At 20.9% G+C, this 21,537-nt stretch overlaps 11 protein-coding genes and 1 non-coding gene across 12 annotated transcripts in view; 6 read left to right on the forward strand and 6 right to left on the reverse strand.

Annotated features, from left to right (window-relative positions):
* Positions 1-1,525, forward strand: part of DDB_G0284773 (hypothetical protein) — a gene marked incomplete at both ends in the record, with an annotated part of 1,581 nt that extends 56 nt beyond the window's left edge. The window contains one exon of the mRNA XM_633305.1: positions 1-1,525. This exon is cut by the window's left edge and continues 56 nt beyond it. Coding sequence (XP_638397.1) covers positions 1-1,525 — 1,525 coding nt within the window.
* Positions 1,526-2,484: 959 nt separating this feature from the next.
* fut2 (hypothetical protein) lies at positions 2,485-4,818 on the forward strand (the record flags this gene model as incomplete). The annotated part of the gene is made up of 1 exon (XM_633306.1): positions 2,485-4,818. One exon carries the CDS (start codon positions 2,485-2,487, stop codon positions 4,816-4,818), a length of 2,334 nt encoding a protein of 777 aa, XP_638398.1.
* Positions 4,819-5,504: 686 nt separating this feature from the next.
* On the forward strand, positions 5,505-6,467 carry DDB_G0284777 (DUF1183 family protein; the record flags this gene model as incomplete). Its single annotated transcript, XM_633307.1, has 1 exon — positions 5,505-6,467. One exon carries the CDS (start codon positions 5,505-5,507, stop codon positions 6,465-6,467), a length of 963 nt encoding a protein of 320 aa, XP_638399.1.
* Positions 6,468-6,557: 90 nt separating this feature from the next.
* Positions 6,558-7,757, reverse strand: DDB_G0284837 (hypothetical protein; the record flags this gene model as incomplete). The annotated part of the gene is made up of 4 exons (XM_633308.1): positions 6,558-6,637; positions 6,748-7,309; positions 7,463-7,617; positions 7,700-7,757. The coding sequence occupies 4 exons, from the start codon at positions 7,755-7,757 to the stop codon at positions 6,558-6,560; spliced, it is 855 nt and encodes a 284-aa protein (XP_638400.1).
* A 321-nt stretch (positions 7,758-8,078) lies between these two features.
* tRNA-Sec-UGA lies at positions 8,079-8,159 on the forward strand. The gene has a single exon. It is a non-coding gene; the product is annotated as a tRNA-Sec (tRNA).
* Positions 8,160-8,425: 266 nt separating this feature from the next.
* Positions 8,426-10,105, reverse strand: DDB_G0284779 (hypothetical protein; the record flags this gene model as incomplete). Its single annotated transcript, XM_633309.1, has 1 exon — positions 8,426-10,105. One exon carries the CDS (start codon positions 10,103-10,105, stop codon positions 8,426-8,428), a length of 1,680 nt encoding a protein of 559 aa, XP_638401.1.
* A 353-nt stretch (positions 10,106-10,458) lies between these two features.
* DDB_G0284781 (hypothetical protein) lies at positions 10,459-10,821 on the reverse strand (the record flags this gene model as incomplete). The annotated part of the gene is made up of 1 exon (XM_633310.1): positions 10,459-10,821. One exon carries the CDS (start codon positions 10,819-10,821, stop codon positions 10,459-10,461), a length of 363 nt encoding a protein of 120 aa, XP_638402.1.
* Positions 10,822-12,090: 1,269 nt separating this feature from the next.
* DDB_G0284783 (hypothetical protein) lies at positions 12,091-13,902 on the forward strand (the record flags this gene model as incomplete). The annotated part of the gene is made up of 1 exon (XM_633311.1): positions 12,091-13,902. The coding sequence occupies one exon, from the start codon at positions 12,091-12,093 to the stop codon at positions 13,900-13,902; it is 1,812 nt and encodes a 603-aa protein (XP_638403.1).
* A 40-nt stretch (positions 13,903-13,942) lies between these two features.
* DDB_G0284785 (hypothetical protein) lies at positions 13,943-15,711 on the reverse strand (the record flags this gene model as incomplete). Its single annotated transcript, XM_633312.1, has 3 exons — positions 13,943-15,220; positions 15,305-15,409; positions 15,499-15,711. The coding sequence occupies 3 exons, from the start codon at positions 15,709-15,711 to the stop codon at positions 13,943-13,945; spliced, it is 1,596 nt and encodes a 531-aa protein (XP_638404.1).
* A 409-nt stretch (positions 15,712-16,120) lies between these two features.
* Positions 16,121-16,381, reverse strand: DDB_G0284787 (hypothetical protein; the record flags this gene model as incomplete). Its single annotated transcript, XM_633313.1, has 1 exon — positions 16,121-16,381. One exon carries the CDS (start codon positions 16,379-16,381, stop codon positions 16,121-16,123), a length of 261 nt encoding a protein of 86 aa, XP_638405.1.
* A 533-nt stretch (positions 16,382-16,914) lies between these two features.
* Positions 16,915-19,054, forward strand: DDB_G0284789 (hypothetical protein; the record flags this gene model as incomplete). The annotated part of the gene is made up of 4 exons (XM_633314.1): positions 16,915-17,395; positions 17,605-17,832; positions 17,936-18,089; positions 18,184-19,054. The coding sequence occupies 4 exons, from the start codon at positions 16,915-16,917 to the stop codon at positions 19,052-19,054; spliced, it is 1,734 nt and encodes a 577-aa protein (XP_638406.1).
* A 131-nt stretch (positions 19,055-19,185) lies between these two features.
* On the reverse strand, positions 19,186-21,106 carry cpnC (phospholipid-binding protein; the record flags this gene model as incomplete). Its single annotated transcript, XM_633315.1, has 4 exons — positions 19,186-19,814; positions 19,922-20,603; positions 20,714-20,952; positions 21,037-21,106. The coding sequence occupies 4 exons, from the start codon at positions 21,104-21,106 to the stop codon at positions 19,186-19,188; spliced, it is 1,620 nt and encodes a 539-aa protein (XP_638407.1).
* Positions 21,107-21,537: the final 431 nt, after the last annotated feature.

Below are 21,537 nucleotides of genomic sequence, written 5' to 3' on the forward strand. Positions count from 1 at the left end.
AGTGAAAGGGCCAACAAGAAGTAGTCCATTTCATTTATTAGGAGCATTTTGTTTTATAACGGCTATTATAGCAGCAGTAGTTTGTTGTTTAGTATCGACATTGATAAAGGGGATTTCATCACAGACTAGAGGATATATATTTTTTGCAACATTTGCAACCTTTATAGTGTTGTTATTCTTTTGTCTCTGCTGTACCTATTATTTGGGTGCATCAAGAGAGGCATGGGAGACACCACAACATACAGACGTTCGTTGGAATTTCACCAATATCGTGGCAATGGCAGGTTTGTTTGTAGAGTTTGTTCAGATTTGTTCATTTTCATTCAACGAGTCGTTTGGGCCTTACATGGGTTCCTATATATTTAGATATTTCAATTACACAGCAACACCCTATCCAAAGGGGCCAGGCTTTGAAATCGCCTATTGGGTTATGTTTGTTGTGGCTTTCTCGCCCTATATCTTTGTAATTGCAATTCGTATCCTCATCTATATGTATGGCATTAAGAAGGGTGCAGACTCTGCCGCTGGTGTGGTCGAGCGTTATCAAGATAATATCTACTCTGTACTTTGGTTCCTTGTAAATACTTTATATTTCCCAGTCATCACAATGATGTTAACAGGTACAAGTTGTACCTTTTCAAAGAGTGATAGTGAAGAAGACATCATATCGTCACTTTCAAGTGCTGGTAGTTCTTTAATTAATTCAACCATTGGTAGTAGTAGTTCTTATTTACCAACATTGGATGCAAATAAAGATATCGTATGTCTTCAAGGCAAACATGTAGCATTTTTGGTTTGTACAATGATTGCATTGATCATCTATTATCCTGCCGCCTCTTTTGCTCAATCTCAAACTCAAAACATCTCTGATATCAAATTTAAACCAAAGGTTGTGTTTGTCATGTTGCAAGGTAAATTCCTTTTGGGTGCACTTTGTGTAAGTTTTGGTAATAAACAATACGTTGTCTATCTCATAACGGTGGTGGTAATCAATTTCTTCTTTTTGGTTCTAAACGTTTGGTTCCAACCTTGTCTATTACCTTGGGTTAATCGTCTACGTACTCTCTTCTTTAGTTTATCCGCTTGGGCTTCTTTGGTTCTTGTCATTAGTCATAGAATGTATTATCCCGCTAAAGATGTTGATAATCGTGTACTACCTCTCATTCTTTTATTGGTTGGTTGGGGTATAATTATAGCGTTTTTAGTCGTTTTCTTTGCTGGTTACTCTAAATTCTTAAATAGAACTAGAGATTTATTCAATAAGAAATTTAAAAATCAACGTGGTACTAATATTCAAGCTAATCAACAACAACAACAACAACAACAAGCTAATCAACAACAACAACAACATCACCACCACCATCAACAACAACAACAACAACAACAACACCAACAACAACAACAACAACAACATCAACAACAACAACAACAACAACCACAAAATAATTATAATATAAAAGATGATTCCTCTGATGAATCAATGGAGATGGAAGATATGAGTGGTGCTAATGTACGTAGTCAATAAAAAAAAAAAACAACAAAAAAAAAAAGTTAAAAAAAGAAGGCATCATTCGAATGTAGAGTTCAATCAAGCATTAGAATTTAATGATAAAAAAAAAAAAAAAAAAAAAAAAAGAAAAAAAAAAAAGAAAAAAAAAAAAGAAAAAAAAGAAAAAAAAAAAATACTTTGATTTTTACATTTTTACACAAAAATAAAATAAATTAAATTAAAAAAAAAATTAAATAATAAAAAATCAAGTTTTATTTCTTTTTTTTTTTGTAAACCTTTTTTTTTTCATTTTTATTTTTAGATTTTTATTTTTAGATTTTTATTTTTTCAGATTTTTATTTGAAATTATTATTATTATTATTTATTTAATAAACGTTTATTAAAAAAAAAAATAATAAAAATTAAAACCACTTTTTTCTCTCAGATTATTTAAAATAAAAATCGATTATCTTAATCTAAACATCTACTTTTTTTATAAAAGAAATCAATTTTTTATTATTATTTTAGAGTCATGTTTGGGGTGTTTTTTTTTTTTCTTTTTTTTAATAATTTTATTAATTTAATATGAATTAAATAGGAACTAGCAAATCATATTAATTCTTTATTATATTAATGTTTTTTTTTTTTTTTTCCATATAAAATTTTTTTTTTTTATTTTTTTTTGTATTCTAGTGCTTTATCTGTGTGGTTGAGTGGGTGTAATAATCTTTAAAAGTTATTAATTTTCAATAAAAAAACAATATTTAGTATGAAAGTAATCAAATGATTCTGCTTTTTTTTTTTTTCACATAATATTGAGTTATTTGTTTTTTTATTTATTAATTTTTTTATTATTTTTTATTATTTTTTTTTTTAAATAAAAAAAAAAAAAAAATAAAAAAAACTATTCCATTCCCTTCTCTTTTTTATTGAATAAGTAAAATAAAAATTTTTATTATTTTTATTAATACAGATACAGATAAAAAAAAAAAAAAATGAAAAGAGAAAAAATAATAAAGTTTTTATTATTATCATTTTTTTTATTAATTGCTTTTAATCTCTTCATTAACTATTCACCAAAAAATCAATTATCTTCAAATAAAGTCCAAGAAAATGATCATCATAGCAATAGTAATAATAATAATAAAAATAATGATCATAGTAAATATGTAAAAATTCAAACAATTAAAGATATTGAAATTAAAGAAGAAAAAACAATTAAAAAAATTGAAGAGAATAATAATAATAATAATAATAATAATAATAATAATAATAATAATAATAATAATAATAATAATAATAATAATAATAATAATAATAATAATAATAATAATAATAATAATAATAATAATAATAATAATAATAATAATAATAATAATAAAAATAATAATAATAATAATAATAATAGTAATAGTGATAATGAAAATAATAATAAATATAATGGTAGTAATATAATAATATATAAAAATAATAAAATTAATATTAGTGATAGTGACCAAATTAAATTGGATGAAGATATTAAAAAAGATTTAAAAATAATTGAAGAATTGGTAAAAATTGATTTGGAAATAAAACTTGATAAAAATAAAACAATCAATCAAATTAACGACACAAATTTAGATAGTAATGATGAATCAAAAAATAATAGTAGTATAAATAATGATAATAATTTAAAAAATAATAACACAATAAATAATAACAATAGTAGTGTAAATAATGATAATAATTTAAAAAATAATAATAACACAATAAATAATAACAATTCTACAATAAATAATAGTACTATTATAAACAATGATAATAACTTTAAAAATAATAACACTATTAAAAACAACAGTACCACTATAAATAGTAATGATAAAACCATTAATAATAGTACCACCACTACCACTATAAATAATAAAAGTAGTAGAAATGATAAAAATTTAAATAATAGCAATTCTACAATAAATAATATAAATAACAATAATAAAACAACTAATACTAGTACAATAAATAATAAAAACATTAATAATAATAATTTTAAAAATGAAAGTTCAATAGTTCCAATAAAAAAAAAAAGTGATAAAAAATTAATATTGGTAATGGATAGAAGTTTATTTAGAGGAGTTTCTTGGAAATCTGGTTTTAAAAAGTGCCCAAAACTGAAATGTGAATTAACCTATAATAGAACGTTGATTGATGATGCTGTTGGAGTTTTATATTTTTTACCACGTTTTTATAGAGCAAAATATAATTATAGTGAAGTTTCAAGGAAGAATTCGCGTCAATTATTTTTTGCATGGACAATGGAATCACCATCACTTTATAGTTATCAAAATAATATGACCTTCTTAAATTCAATGTTTAATGTTACTGTTGGCTATACAAGATTTGATTATAAAACACCAAATCATATATATACTCCATATGGTCCAACGCCATTCAATTCAAGTGATCATTACGTTTATAAACATGCCATTAGAAATGTTACGACTGTGCCAGAGAAAAGACCGAATCATATAATGTGGATGTGTGGTAATTGTAATAAGGAAACCATTGGTAGAACGGATTTAGTAAAATCAATAATGAATTTAACTCAAATCGATTCCTATGGAACTTGTTTACATAATAAGAACCTCACTATTGATTATGGGAGAAGAGTTCAAGGTAGATCAGTTCAAAAAATTGAAATGTTGCTATCATACAATTTTGTAATTTCCATAGAAAATAGTAGATGTGATGATTATGTTACAGAGAAGCTTTGGGAGGCATTATCGTATGGTACAATTCCAATTTATTTAGGTGCTCCAAATATTAGAGATTGGTTACCACATCCAGATGCTATCATTCATATCGCCGATTTCCCATCAGTGTTTGATTTGGTTAAATATATTGACCAAGTCTCAAAGAATGAAACATTAAGATTAAAACACTTGCAATGGATTTCAAAACCATATCCAGATCGTTTTAAAAAATTATTAGATGAATCAAATGAAAATTTGGATTTGTTTTGCAACATCTGTAAAAGAGTTGTTGACATTTCAAAAAATGAAACTTTAACTTATCAACCATTACAAGAACCATTTAAATCTTGTATAAAAGAGAAATTCAAGTTACCTTTATATCCAAAAGGTTATATCCCTCCAAAACCTACATCTTTATTAGATTCAAACTCAATAGAATTAACAAGTTTACAAAATATTATTAATTCAAAAAAAGATGAAGAAGATGATGATGAGGATGAACATAATTCAATAGATTTAATTAAAGAAAATTTAATCAATAGTATAGAATCAAGTATTAAATATTTTAATAACAATTCAGAAAAACTAAATAAAATTAAATAAAAATAAAAAAAATAATAATAATAATACCTTTAATAGTTTTTTTTTTAAGATATTAATATTTTAAAATCTTAGCAAAATAATAAAATATAATCAAGATTCATTTATTTTTAGATTGGAAAATATAATACAATTCTAAAGATTAAAAGATATTAAATAAAAAAATATAAAAAGTTATTATACAAATTTTTTTTTAATTTTTTATATTTTTTTTTTTTTTGATTAATTTAAAAATAAAATATTTGGTTAAAAAAAAAAAAAAAAAAAAAAAAAAAACAGAATGATTACATTCATTTTTTATATTTTAAATAATTTTGTGTATTTTTGAGTGTTCTATTTATACATACTAAGTTCATATTAAAAATAAATAAAATTTAATCAAAAATAAAAAAATAAAAAAAAAAATAAAAAAAAAAAAATAAATGATAAACTTAAATTAATAAAACTGTTTTTAATTTTATCAATATTGATTGTAAATGAAAACTTGAAAATTAATTTTTTTTAAACATTTTCATAAATATAATTATTTGTTGTAAAAATTCAAAGAATTCGTTGAGTCAAAACTTTTTTTTTTTTTATTTTTTTTATTTTTTTTATTTTTTTTATTTTTAGGACAAATATAAAAATCTAATTTTTTCAGTTTTTTTTTTTTTTTTTTATATCAAATATATATATATTTTTCACAAAAAATGAAACATAATTATTATATTTTATTTTTAATATTAATATCAAGTTTATTTTTATCAAATAAAGTTGTTGAATCATATGGACATCGTAATAATAATAAAGGTGGTGATTCAAAGATTTTATTAAAAGATGTTCAAGTTTTAACATTAAGATCAGGTGAAATGACAAAAGCCCGAAGATCTTCACCAATCCAACAAATGGAATGTATTGGTGGAACAGCAACAAAGGAATTAGAACTTTATCCAAAAACAATACAATGTTATAATATGGGATCAAATGGTGTTGATGTTCAATGGAAATGTGAAGCAACATTAGATTCAACAGTTAGATTAGGTACTATCGATGTAAGTTGTGAAGGTTATTCTTATCCAGAAGATCCTTATATCACTGCTGATAGTTGTGGTGTATTCTATCAATTAGAATATACAAATGAACAAAGAAGAAAAGCAGCATTAGCTGAAGAAGAAACATCATGGGTACAAATCATTTTTTGTATTGCATTTATAGGTTTAATTTTATATGCAGTATTTAATTGGTGTGGTTCACCTCAAGGTGATGATGATAGTAATACTGCTCAAAATAATACTGCAACTGATAATAATTATCCAGGTGGTTTCCCAGGTAATAATAATAATAATAACAATAATAATAACAATAGTAATAATAACAACTATGGTGGAAATTATCAAGGTTATCCAAATTTAAATAACAATAATAATGCAGGTGGTTGTGCTCAACCAAATAATGGCGGTGGTGGTGGTGGTGGTTGGTTTCAACCAGGTTTATGGACAGGTTTAGCTTCTGGTTATCTTTTTGGAAGAATTCATTCAAATAGGAATCATCATCATTATTATAATCCATCACCTTCATATAATAGACCTAGAAGTTCTTATAGTAGTGGTAGTAGTGGTGGTAGTGGTATATCTTCAAGTTCTTCCTCTTATTCTGGTACTTCAAGAAGATAATTAAATTATAATAAATAAATAAATAAACCTTTTTGTACATTTATAATATTTGAAATTTTTTTTTTTTTTTTATTTAATTTTTTTTTAAATTTATTCAATCATATCATTAATATCAACCTTAATTTGTTGATCAGGGAATTCCGATTTTCTAATTCTAATACTAAAGCATACTAAATATATATTAAGAGAAAAAAAAAAAAAATTAATTAATTAGTAATTAATAATTATTAATTTTATTATTATTATTATTATTTTTTTTTTTTTTTTTATATATATTTACATTTTTCAATCTTTTTTAAACTTTCTTCCATTGTATTCATTTTTGAAGTAATATCTTTATTTAAATGACATTTTTTGAAACCACTACTCATTGACCTAATGAAATCACAAATTTTAAAACATTCATCGTATTTACCAACAGTGACACAACCAGTTGAATAACGCATAAGTTCACCAGATAAATCACAAATACCCAATGCATAATCATCGATAGAGATATTGAATTGACCTAAACTATCTAAATTCAATGCTTCTTTGATTGGTATTAATATTGAATCCAATGGTATTAAAGCACCAAACTCTATATAATATTGAAATGAAACTGCTTCAATATATTCTTGAACACCATTTGTAAATGCTTTTTGAAATTTCCAATATTCTTGTTGATCCAATTCCTTTATAATATTACCAAATAAATTGAAAATTGGTTGAAGATTTTGTTTACTTTGTTTTAATATCTCTTGTTTATCCTCCCATACTGCACGTTGTAATAATGAAATTACTCTTTTACTTGCAATCGTTATATCTCTACTATTTTTTACAATTCTTTCTCTTCTATCATTCTAAAAAAATAAAATTAAATAAAATAAAATAATAAAAAGTTAGTGAAAATCTAAGTTTGAATTAGATTTTTTTTAAAAAAAAAAAAAAAAAAAAAAAAAAAAAAAAAAAAAAAAAAAAAAAAAAAAAAAAAAAAAAAAAATTTGGATTATTACATCTTCATCTAATTTTTTACTAAATGATGAAAACATTGATTTAATTTTTGGTTCATTAAATATTGATTCTTTTTCATTATTTTCATTTTTATTATTTTCATTTTTATTATAAATGTTATTTCGATTATTATTGTAGTTTGATCTAAATCTTTTCTCTATTATTATTATTATAAATATTTTAGTTTGTTTGTACTTATATTAATAAAATAATAATAGTAATTAACTATAAAAACATACCCTCTCCTTTTTTTAAAGGTTGTTGGTCATCTCTTTTGTTATTAACATTTGTTGACATTGTTTTTTTTTTTGCAATATTTTTTTTTTTTTTTTTTTTTTTCCCATTTCGCTTTTTTTTTTTTTTTTTTTTTTTTAAATTATTTTTTTTTTTTTCAATTTTTTTTTTTTTTTTTTTTTTTAACACAAAATTTCCAAATAAATAATTTTCTATAATTAGAATTTTTTAACATATTAATGGTATTTTATTTAACTTTGTTTATTTAATAAAAAAAAAAAACTAAAAAAAAATTGTTTTTTTCCAAATTCTCCCATAACTTTTTTTTTAAATTTTTTTTTTTTTTTTAAATTAGGAATTTAAAAAATTATTTATTTGCGTGTTTGATCGCTATCTGGGGATGCGTGTGGACTTCAAATCCATAGCTCGATAACTCGAGAGTTGTTCGATTCAACCTGACGCGCGTTTATTGTTTTAAAAAAAAAAAAAAAAGAAAAAAATAAAAAGATATCAAAAATTCTATCTGTAATCCCAAGAAAGAAAAAGATACAGATAATTGATCACTCTAAATAATAATCATATTAATTAAATATTAATAAATAAATAAATAAAAAAAAATAAATTAATATATTAAACAATTTAAAAAAATAAAATAAAAATAAAATAACTAAAGTTAAAAAAAAAAAAAAAAAAAAAAAAAAATAAAACTAATGGTTTTTATTATTTTATTTTTATTTTTTTTGTAAAATTGATTGTAAAATTTTAATATTTTCATTATTTGTTTGATTACGACCAATATCACTTAAGGAATGAGTGATCATAATTGATTGATTAGTGAAGGGAACTTTGATTGTGGGAATACCAATATTACCAATTATAAAAGCACAATAGATGATTGGAACCTTTTTACCAATAGTAGAACGAATGGATTGAATTTTAATTGCATCATTTTCAGTGTCATTTCTAGCACCAGTACGACAAACTGCATACAATATAAATACATTTTTAAATTGATCATTACCATAATTCGAATCATTCAAACCTAATTCTTTGATATTGGTAACCTCTTCAACTTGGCAACCACTTAATTTCTTTTGTAAAATTTTAACCATATTATCAAAGAATTGACTTTGTTTTATAATCAATAATCTTGGATATGACTCTTTGATGGTTTCTTTTTGTTTTTCTTCTTCTTTTTCTTCCAATACAACAAGAGAAGATATTTTTTGTGATATTTCACCAGGAAGATTTTCCTCTTTTTCAATATCTACCTTTATTTCATCAATTACCACCTGATTACTATTATTATTATTATTATTATTATTATTATTATTATTATTATTATTATTATTATTATTATTATTATTATTATTATTATTATTATTATTATTATTATTATTATTATTATTATTATTATTATTATTATTATTATTTTTATTATTATTATTATTATCTATATTATTATTATTTTCATTTTCTTTATAATTTAGTTTTTCATTATTTTCTTGAACCTTTTCTTTTATACTTTCGTTAATTTCCATATTTATTGGTATGGGCAAAGTAGTGGTAGTATTACAATTTTGTTTTGGAGGCTCTTGAGCTTGTTGTTGTTGTTGTTGTTGTTGTTGTTGTTGTTGTTGTTGTTGTTGTTGTTGTTGTTGTTGTTGTTGTTGTTGTTGTTGTTGTTGTTGTTGTTGTTGTTGTTGTTGTTGTTGTTGTAATTCAGGCATTATAAGATATGGGTGAGATGATCTAAAATGATCATAGTTGGGTGGAAACGGTGTGTTTGAATACTGAAGTTGACGTAATTGATATTGAGTTGGTTGTTGGGCACGTTGAAATAGAAGCTGTTGTTGTTGTATTAGTAGTAGTTGTTGTTGTTGTTGTTGTTGTTGCTGTTGATAAGGTTGGGTTAATAATTCATTTAAGTTTTGTGTGATAAGTGATTGATAAGGCTGTTGGTGTGATGGAGGTTGAAAATCATTAACTAAATGTGGAGGTGGTTGTTGAATTTGTTGTGGAGGTAGTAGTGGTTGTTGTTGAAGGTTTTGTAGTAATAGTTGTTGTAGTGGTAATATTTGTAATTGTTGTCGTAGTTGTTGAATTTCTTCAACTTGTTTTAAGATTTTATTTTTTTGATTTTCAATTTTTTGACCACTCTTATCTAATTCATCACTTAGAAACCAAATATCTTCCAATTTTTCTGATAGAATTGATTTTAAAAAATTCTCTGTAAAATTATATTTTTTAAGTTGGGAAGGGTGATTTAAATCATTAAACTTATTATTCCTTTTATATTTAGTTTTGCATATATTTGAGTTGGTTGTGAACGATTTATCATTTTTTAAAATTTCATTGTAATCTTCCATACAGTCAATTCTATTTAAAAGTGTATCAATTAAATTTTTCATTTTACTAAAATAATTATATATATATACATATATATATATATTTTTTGTTATTGCACACTAGTAAATAATCATTTTTTTTTTTTTTTTTTTTTTTATGACCCTTGGTCACTTACTTTTTTAAAAAAAAAAAAAAAAAAAAAAAAAAAAGAAAAACAAAATTAAGAACTTAAAAAATTAAAAAATCTCAAAAAAATAAAAAAATTTATATTTTAAAAAGTATTTACGTTTTTTTTTATTTTTGTTATTTTAATATATATCTTATTATTATTTAAGAAGTGAAATAAATTTTATTCCCTCTAAAAATTTTTTTTTTTTTTTTTTTTTTTTTTCCCACAAAAAATTAAATAATAATTTTATTCATTTTTACTGCCATTTGGATATTTTCTTTCACCATATGCTGATATATAGTTTATATCATAGTCTTTTGATTTAATAATTTGTTTTAATTGTTCAATTTCTTTTAATTTTTCTTTAAGGATTGAAACTACCAAGTTACTGGAGATATGGTAATCACCATTTTCTAAACCATCCAATTGTGAGGGATGAGTAATATTTTTATATGCATTTGGTTCTTCTAATGGAGTATTTGATAACCAAGTTTCTTTATTATCAAATTCAACAGAACATAAATTTTTATTTTTTAATGCATCATTTAATTGATTTGTTGTTTCAATTCTAATTTTTAAATTTTTTTTTATATAATTTAAAATATCCATATTTTTTTTTCTTTTTTTTTTTCTTTTTTTTTTTTTTTTTTTTTTTAGTAATAAAAAAATAAATGAACTAAAATAAATAAATAAATAAATATAAAAATAAAAAAAAAACAATAGTTCAAAAATTGATTTGGCAAAGATGAAAAATAAAAATAAAAATAAAAAAAAAAAAAAAAAAAAAAAAAAAAAAACAAATACAGATTTAACACAAATATTGTGTTTTTTTTTTTTATTATTTTTAATCCAAAATTAGTGTGTTTTTATTTTTATTTTTATTTTTTTATACATAATTTAAAATTTTAAGTCAAGTCTTGAAAAAATGGGTGTTATTATAATAATAATTTCAAATACATTTTTGTAAAAATAGATTCTCATAGATGTAGTGAAGTTATATAATTAAAAGAAAAAAAAAAAAAAAAAAATTATCTCATTTTTTAATTTTCAAATTTTTTTAAACTACTATTTTTTTTTTTTTTTTTAATTAATATTATTATTTTAATAAAATAACCATTATTATTTATTATTTTTAGGATGTTTTTAAAATAATATTAATTTATTAAAATTATAATTTTTTTTTTTTTTTTTTATCCATTACAATTTTCAATAGGAAATTTCAATTTTTTTTATTTTTTTTTATTTTTTTTTTTTCTCCAAGTTCCAAAAATTCGAAATCGGTGATAAAAATAGGACAATGTTGAAAAAACGATAATTTTTTTTATTTTTGTAACTTGGTAACCCACCCAACACACAACAAATAAAATAAAAAAAATATAAAAAAATAAAAAAAATAAAAAAAATAAAAAAAAAACAATAATACCACAACAAAATTTAAAAAAAAAACAATAATAAAAAAAACAACAACAAAAATAAAATAAAATAAAAATTAATTAAAAATAATAATTACAATATTGTAATTATTATTTTTACAGATTGCTTCCAAAAAAAAAATAAAAATAAAAATAAAAAAAAAAATAAAATAAAATTAAATAAAAAATTTTAAAAAAAAAAAAAAAAAAAAAAAAAAAAAAAAAAAAAAACCTTTTCTACCATAATGAAAATATTATTGTTTTATTAATTTTTAATTTTACCATTTTAAATAAAATTAAATAAAATTAATTTTTATTTATAATTTGAATAAAATTAATTTTTATTTATAATTTAAATAAATCTTTAAAAAATATAATTTTGGAATTAAATAAAAAAAAAAAATCTAAAAAATAAAAAATTTTGTTTAGAAAAAATAAAAAAAAAAATTAAAAAAAAAAAAATAAAATGAATAAATTAATAACATCAAAAATTATTTATAAAGAAATAATTAAATTTTGTTTTAATGAAAAAGGAAAATGGAAATATCAATTAGCATTAGTAAATAAACAATGGTTTGGGTTAATTAAAAAGACAATTTATTCATTTTTAGTTGAAGATTTCAATAGTTTACTTTATTTAGAAAAAAGATTAAAAATAATTTATAAAATTCAAGAAGGTCAAAGAAGATTAGATTATCATAATAAATATTTCCATAGTAGTAATTTAATTTATAATGATAATAGTAATAATTATTATTCATTATTAAATGGATTAAAAGAAATTAAATTTCTAAATTTAGATAAAAATTCAAAATTAAATGGTGAATTTAAAAATAATGAAAATGAAAAAGAAATTCAAGAATATGAATTAATATTAAAATCAATTAGAGAATTAATTTGTAAAATTATTTCAATTAATAAATTAAAATTTACAAGATCTGATAAATTTTATTTAGATTTTAAACCATATTCAAATTATTTATCAAGTTTTTATATTAAATCGTCAAATGAAATCACATTTCCATTGAATATAATTGGAAATACAATTACAAATTCACCAAATTTAAAAACATTATCATTATCATCATTTTGCTATTGTTCAAATCCAATTGAATTTTTTAAATCAATTTCAAAATCAAATATTGTAAATTTTTATTTAAATATTCAATCATCTGGAAATTTATTAATTGATCGTCTTTTAGATTTAAATTATACTTCTATCAAAGTCTCTGGTGCAAAATTATTTTTAACAAGATTTAATCAACTAGTTTCAACACCTGGTATTGAATATATTGATTCACCAATTCATATAATGGAAAATGAACCAATTGAAAATATTAAAACATTTTGTAACAATATTCAAAATAATAATTCAATTTTAAAATTATCAATTTCTGGTGGTTTATATAATAATTTTAATTATAATAATGATAATAACAATAATAATGAAAATGTTTTAAATTCACAATTAAATTTAATAATTTTATCAAATTTATTTTCAAAAGTTTTTTATTATAATAATACTATAAAATCATTATGTATTAATAAATTACCTATTTTAACATCAGAATTTTTTAATTCTTTAAAATCAAATTCAACAATTGATCATTTAGAATTAACTGATGGTACATTAAATTTAGATTTATTAAATGATCTTTCAAATTTATTAATAACAACATCATCATGGCCATGTGGAAATGGTGAAATATTAAATAAATCAAATATTAAATATTTATCAATTAGAAATAATAATCTTTCAGATATAAATTCAAGTTTATCAATTATGTTTTTAAATAATAAAACATTAAGAGGTATCGATTTATCAAATAATGATTTTACAATTCATCAAACTGCAAAAATATTTGAATCAATTTCAAATAATAAATTCTATATTAATAATTTATATAAAGTAAATTTCTCAAATAGTTGTAAATTCCAAACTAAAGAATCAATTAAACCAATTAATGATTATATTAATAATAGTAAATCATTAATTGCAATTAATCTTTATAATTGTTATTTTAATGAACAATTAGATAATAAACAACAAAATCAACAACAACAACAACAACAACAACAACAACAACAACAACAACAACAACAACAACAACAACAACAACAACAACAACAACAACAACAACAACAACAACAACAACAAAGTCAAGAATTTAATAAACAAGATCAACAAGATCAACAACAACAACAATTATTAAGTAATAATAATGATATGATTTTATTTTCAAAGAAATTTGATTATAGATCATTTTTTATTGTATAATTTAACAAATAAAAAAATATATATATTGTAAAGAAATTAATTAAACAAATTTTGTCTTCTTTTTTTTATTTAATTGTTTTTGTTTTGATTGTTCAAGTTTTTCTTCCAATTCTAATTTTCTTTTCTTTTCTTCAAGTAATTCTTGTGAATTTTGTTTTTGTAAAATTTCAAATTGTTCTTTTAAATTATTTGATGTATTATTTCTGTTGTTGTTGGTGGTGGTATCATTTTCATTATTATTATCATTATCATCATTATGAATATTTGCAAATGATGATAATGAACTAGTTGTAGTTTGAGAATTTAAAAATGGTATAAATGATATTGATGATGGTAATGATGTCATTGTACTATTATTTGTTCTATTTCTACTATTATTATTTAAATTATAATTCTTTTTTGGTGTTAATTCTACATCATAAAATAGTGATAATGGTTCATTTGTTATTATACCATTTGAAGATGAAGTAGTTGTTGTAGTTGTTGTTGAATTTGTATGACTAATAGGTATATTACTAGAATAAGTATTAAAAATACTTTTTGTTGAATTTTTAATATTTAAATCATTTGAATCAATTTCTAAAACTGTTGAATTTAAATCAGTTTGATTATTATCATAATCATTATTATTGGTATTATTATTATTATTATTATTATTATTATTATTATTATTATTATTATTATTATTATTATTATTATTATTATTATTATTATTATTATTATTATTATTATTATTATTATTATTATTATTATTATTATTATTATTATTATTATTATTATTATTATTATTATTATTATTATTTATGTTTTGATCAGGATATAAATGATTATAGTATTGTAAAAATATTGGGTCATTAAAAAAGTTAAAATCATTTTCAGAGAAATCTTCAACTTTTTGATTCTCTGAAAGTATATTTTGATATATATTAATAATTCCACCTTTTTTATAATTATTATTATTTTTTAAATTTCTTCCACCAGTACCAATAGAAACTGATAATGTAGCAACACCACCATTATTTATATTTATATTACTACCAGTACTACTAATATTTGATGTTGATGTTGAAGTTGAGGTTGATGTTGATGTTGCAATATTTACAATTTTATCTAATTTTCTTGTTAAAAGTTGGTTTGAAATTTGTTGATTCTTACAACAAAACATTAATGGCATAATTAAATGATCTCTAATAAAATCTGAATGTGATTTTCTTGAATCTGAATTTATAATACTTTCAATTGGTTCACATTCAAAATTCCATTTAAATGTATAAAATGATATCTTATTTGATATTGTGAATACTAAATTATTTGAATTCTGAATAATAATCAATAATAATCTATAATCAATAATCAATAATTTAAATAATTAAAATAATTAAAATAATTTTAAAAAACATACATTTATTGAAATTCTATATGCAGTATCAGGTTTTTTTTCAATTATTGATTCTCTTAATATACTAAGAATCTTTTCAGTTGGTGAATCTAAATGTGGATTAAATCTCTTAATAATTTTATTTTAATGTTAATAAAATAAAATAAAATTTCATTTATTTATTTATTTATTTATTTATTTATTAATATTATAAATACATTTTTATCATTTAAAGTTGTAGTAGAGTCAGAATGTTTAATCCAAACTAATGATAAATCCGATATAATCATTGAATAGGTATCATGTGTAAAATTTGATTTTATAAATAAAGTTGAATTTTCACCACTTAAACTATTTCCAATCGTAAATGATTTCCATTCTTTTTCTTTTAGCTCTTCTAATATTTGATTTGTCAATGTTTTGTTATGCATTCCAATTGATTTTTTTTTTTTTTATTGAAATTTTTATTTTTCACTTTTTTTTTTTATTTTTTTAATTTTTTTTTTTTTTTTTAATTAATAATGTTAAAAAAAAAAAAAAAAAAGGTTGTAATGTTGTTACTTTTAAGTAAATTTTTTGAGCGTTGTCATGTTTTTTAGTTTCTAAAACCTCATTTATTGAAACTCGAATGATTTTTTTTTTTTAAAAAAATGGACCTTGAGGGGATCGATCCCTCCCTGCCAGTTTGCGGAACTAGAATGCAACCTATACATCAAAGGCCCGTTGGGACATGAGCTGCCTTAAGAAAAATTTTAAATTTAATAGACATAATTTTAATTAAAAGAATATATAAATAAATGTTTTATTTATTTTTTATTATTGTTAACAATTTTTCTATTTTTAATTTTTAATTTTAAATTTTTCTATTTTTCTATTTTTATTTTTTAAATTTTTCTTGATATGACTAAAATATTCTTTATAAAATTGTTCAAGTTTTAATATCAATTGTTCCCTTTCTATTTTCAATTGTTCCCTTTCTATTTTCAATTGTTCCCTTTCTATTTTCAATTGTTCCCTTTCTCTTTTCAATTGTTCCCTTTCTCTTTTCAATTGTTCAATTATTAATTCCAATTGATCGTTTTCTTGTTCCAATTGTTGCATTTCTTGTTCCAATATTTCCGGTATGTGATTTGAGTAAGTAACTACTACTGTATTATTTGTAATATCTATTGTATTTTCAGCAAGGAAAAACAATATAATGAAATCTAAAATATAAAAAAAAAATTTCAAACTATTAAAATATTTTTACCCCTTTTATTTTTTATTTTTTATTTTTTTTTTTTTAAATTTTAAATTAATAAATTTAGTAATATCCATTTATATAGTAAATTTTAATAAAGGGTTTTTTAATTGAAACAGTTGTTTAAAAAGAAAAAATATTATAATAAAAAATATAATAGGAAAATATTAAAAAGAAATACATTTTTATTAATAAGAAATTAGTTTTATTTATTTTAATTTTTTTTTTTTTTTTTTTTTTTTTTAAAAAAAAAATACTTTTTATTAATAAGGAATTTGTTTTTTTTTTTAAAATGATATTTCAAAAACATAGTTTAAATTTATAAATAAAAATGGGATATAAAAAAATAATTTATTATTTTATTCCATTAATTATTTTAAAAAAAAAAAAAAAGATGAAACAACTCTTTTTATTTATTTATTTAATATTTGTTTATTTAATTAATACTTCATTTTGTCAAGTTTATCCAAGTGGAGAAATTAAAGATATTCAAGGAAACTGTTTAACTTCTCCAAATAATGTGGGTGAAATAATCACAATTGAAAATTGTTTTGATTCTCAATCAACAAATAAGTCACAACAACAATGGATATTCTCATTAGGTAATAAAAACGTACCAACTCTTCAATCATTAAATGGATTATGTGCTGAAATTTCAAATAATAATTTAATTACAATTCAATGTACAACAATATATAAATCAAGTTCATTCTTATCAGTTCGTTATATTGAAGGTTCATTCATAATTAAATCAGTAATGTCTCAATCATGTTTACAAAGTCCTTTTAAAATTGGTGAATCACCTTTTTTCACATATAATTGTGATGCTGATGAAAATCAAAAGTTTTTTATTGATTTAACTTCTAAATCATTTTGTAAGTAAAAAAAATAGGAACTTTAAAATTTTTTTTTTTTTAAACATATTAATAATTTTTTATTATTATAAAAAACAGTACCTGTTTATAATCAAAAAAAAATTCCATTGACCATGTCATCAAATATAAATTATTTCCTTGATAGTATGGAAGTAAATGCTCAATCTGGTGTATATAAAGGTTGGGAAAGAAAATTACCAGGTTTTTAGTAAAGTTTAATACTGATTGTACTCTAACCATTTCTGATGATAATTCAGTTCTTTGGAAAAATGTTGATGAACCACCATCAGTTTGTAAACCTTCTGCTGTCTTAAAATTACATAATGATGGTAAATTATGTATATATAATCATGAAAATAATCCAGTTTCAAGTTGGTGCTCAGACTCTAAATCATTAGGTGGTCGTTATTACCATATGGTTCTTATGGAAAAAGTAAGTGAAAATAATAATTTTTTATTTTATTAATTTAAATTTAATTATAAACTTTAAAGTAAAAAAAATCAATTTATTTAATATTAATTACAATAATATATATTAAGGATGGGGATTAGTTATTCAATCAGAAAATGGTGCAATGGTATGGGCAAAATGGGGTGAATCAATTTATCCAGATGCAAATTATAATTTAATTCCTGGTAGCTACTTTGATGAAAATTATGGAATTAATACTAATAAATATATTACAAATGGAAGGTAAAGTATATTACATGTTCTAAGTTTAAATTTTCATTAATTTTAAAAACAAAACTAATCATATTCTTTCATTTTTATTATTAAATTTTAAAAGAGATTTTTTATATTTTAATATAAAATATGGATTACAATATTTTATTGGTAATCCAAATATGCAAGGAATACCTAATAGAGCTTGGAGTTCAATACCAGAACCAAGTTATGGTGAACGACCTGTTACATTAACATTATATATTAATAATGATAATGTAACTATTCAAGGAAAAAAAATAATAGAAATAAAAACCCGAGACCTTACTGGATGGAAACACATTTTAATAGATGTTACATTATGGAATACTCAAATACCATTGAAAGGTTGTAAATTCATTCATTTACCAATTTTAAATCAAAATGATTATGATAATTGGGGTTGGGTAATTAAAAATAAAGGTTTAAAGATTATATATGGTAATTTTAATTATCAACCTACAAAAATTAGCTCTTCAAATAATTTCTTAATTGGTAGTCCAACCAATCCATTAAATCCAACAAAACAATTATATTCAGATATTTTAAAATTCGAATTACGTCCTGATGGTGTTTTAGAATTTAGAAATTTAATTACTGGTGAATTATTGTTCCCATACTCATATTCATCTGTTTTAATACCAACTAGTGGTAATGGTACAAATCAATGTCCAAATAGAAAATATTTAGGTTATTGGGATAATGATAATAATTTAAGTATTAAAGTTGTTGGTTGTGAAAAGTATAGAGATACTTGTAATAAAACTGATTCAATCCAATGTAGAAGTAATCCACAGCTATGTAATGAAAATGATAATAACAAATGTTTTACTTATTTCACTTTCTTTCCAAATTGTTACCAATTTGGTCAAGCATCATTAGTAATTCAATATGGACTTCCTGAAATTATGTTTATTAGCTATGATAATATTTTAGTTTCAAATTATTTGTATTAATTTTTTAAAACATGTTTAACATATGTATAAAAATAAAATAAGATAGATCTTTATAAAATAAAACTAATAGTTTTTGAATTAAAAAAAAAATAAAAAATAAATGATACTAAATAAAGATTTTATTATTATTATTATTGTGGTGGTGGTGGTAAAATATCAACTGGAATAAAAGTTCTTGGAGGATTTGGAGGTACTCCAATACTTTTGAAATAACTTAATAATTGTCCTGGAATTTCTTTTAAGGTTTCTTGAGCTAAAGCATTAATATTACCTGAATATTTATTGAATGGTACAAATTGAACGATATCTCTTTTAGCTCTATTACCTTTGTAATCCACTAAACAACCATTATCACCATCTAATAAATTCATATTTTCAAATGAACTTAAACCTACACCAACAATTACAACTGATAATGGTAAATTTGATGCTTGAACTAAACATTTTATAGTTTCATCCATATCACAAATTTCACCATCAGTTATGATTAATAAAACTGTATATTTTTGTTGATATGGTAAACGACTTTCTGAAGCTCTAGCAATTGCTTCTTGAATAACTGATGCAAAATTAGTTGGACCACTAAATGGAATCTTTGAGATGTTTCTATTATACATTTCTAAAACACCTGCTACACCAAAAGCTGATGGAACATTTGGATCCAATGAAAATGGGAAACAATGTGATGTACGACCTTGATATTCACCACCAAATCCAAATACATCAATAAAACCATCAGAATCATATGATGATAAAACACCTAAATTATTTTAAAAAATTAAAATAAAAAAAATAAAAAAAAAAAGAAAATAAATTAGTAATTAAAAAAAAAAAAAAACTTTAAAATAATAAATAAAAAATACAAACTTCCAACAGATGCAATTGAACGTGCATAAGCACTACCACCCTTTTCAAGATCATTATAATGAAGACCTGAAAATGAATTAACTGAACCATTACTACCTGTACAATCGATTGCTGTCATTAATGAAATTTCACAACCACCTGCTAAAAATTCTAAAAAGGTATGAGTCTTTTCTAAACGAACTTTATAAAACTTTAAGATACCACTATTTTTGTAACCAGATTTTGAGGTTTTCTTTGGATTAATTAATGGATATTCAATGACACCTCTAAGGATTGCATCGGTTGTTGTACGTGTGATACCAATTAAATCATGTGCACCAATACTATCATAATCATAAACTTCAATTAAAAGCTCTCTAAACATATCACCCCCATTAAATTTTTCCAATTCCATGTGTAATTCTGGCCAAAGTGGATTAACATTACTTTTAATAACAATACTTTGGAAAACTAATAATTGTTCACCATTTGGATTGGTTTTATAGATTTTATAATATGGATCTGATGAAAATAAATCTTTTTTATCAAGACCAATACCTTCAGCACTTAAAAAGATATGATGATTGGTTTGACAAATCTCTTCTGCTGAAATTTCAATTTTACCAGTAACTTTACTATGATGAATTAAATCTGCAACAATTTTTCTACCAGGTCTTGATAAAATATTTGATAATGATGTTGTCTTTTTTTTATTTAAATAAATAAATAAATAATAAAAATAAAAATTAGTAAATAATTTTATTATTATTATTGTTATTTTTTTTTTTATTTTTTTTTTTTTTTAATACTCACAAATTCACCAATTTTATCATTTTTATCTAAATCACCAAACAATGTGATTTCTTTATCAATATCCATAACAGTGAATGTTAAGGTTTGGATTTCTTCAAAATAATAATCGAGAGTAATGGTTTTTTTAAATTCTGGTGATAAATTGTTTTTGATTTTTTCAGTACAATCAACAAATTGGAAACCTCCTGGACCTCTCTTTTCACTAATAAAGATTTGTGGATCAGATTTACTAACGATATCTAAAATAAATAAAAAATAAAAAAAAAGAATAAGTAAAACATGAAAGTTGGAAAAAAAAAAAAAAAAAAAAATTGTTTAATTACCTAAATTCTTTAAATGATGACATCTGAATCTTAATTCAACTCTTGAATTTGGTTTTGACGATGGTATCATTTTTATTTATATATTTATATATTTATATGATGCAAGTATTTAATAATTGAAATACAACGAAAAGAATTTTTTATTTTAAAAAAAAAAAAAAAAAAAAAAAAAAAAATTTAAAAAAAAAAAAAAATCTACTTTGATCAGTTTTGTGTCAGTTGATTTGAAAAAAAAAAAAAGATATTTATAAAAATAAATTTTTTTTTTTTTTTTTTTTTTATATTTAATTTTATGCTAATTGGTGTTAGTTTAACGAAAATGTGATAAAAAATCTTAAGAAAAGATTGAATATATTACCAAAAGTTGAGATAAAATTGGGAAATAAAAAAAAAAAAATTAAAATTTTTTATCCAATGACCAAAAATAATTTTTTTAAAATATTAATTTTACATTTCATCACCAAACTTTTAATTATTAATTTAATGGTAATAAATAATTTT

This window comes from Dictyostelium discoideum (assembly GCF_000004695.1).
Source record: "Dictyostelium discoideum AX4 chromosome 4 chromosome, whole genome shotgun sequence".
In the NCBI taxonomy this organism is placed as follows: domain Eukaryota; phylum Evosea; class Eumycetozoa; order Dictyosteliales; family Dictyosteliaceae; genus Dictyostelium; species Dictyostelium discoideum.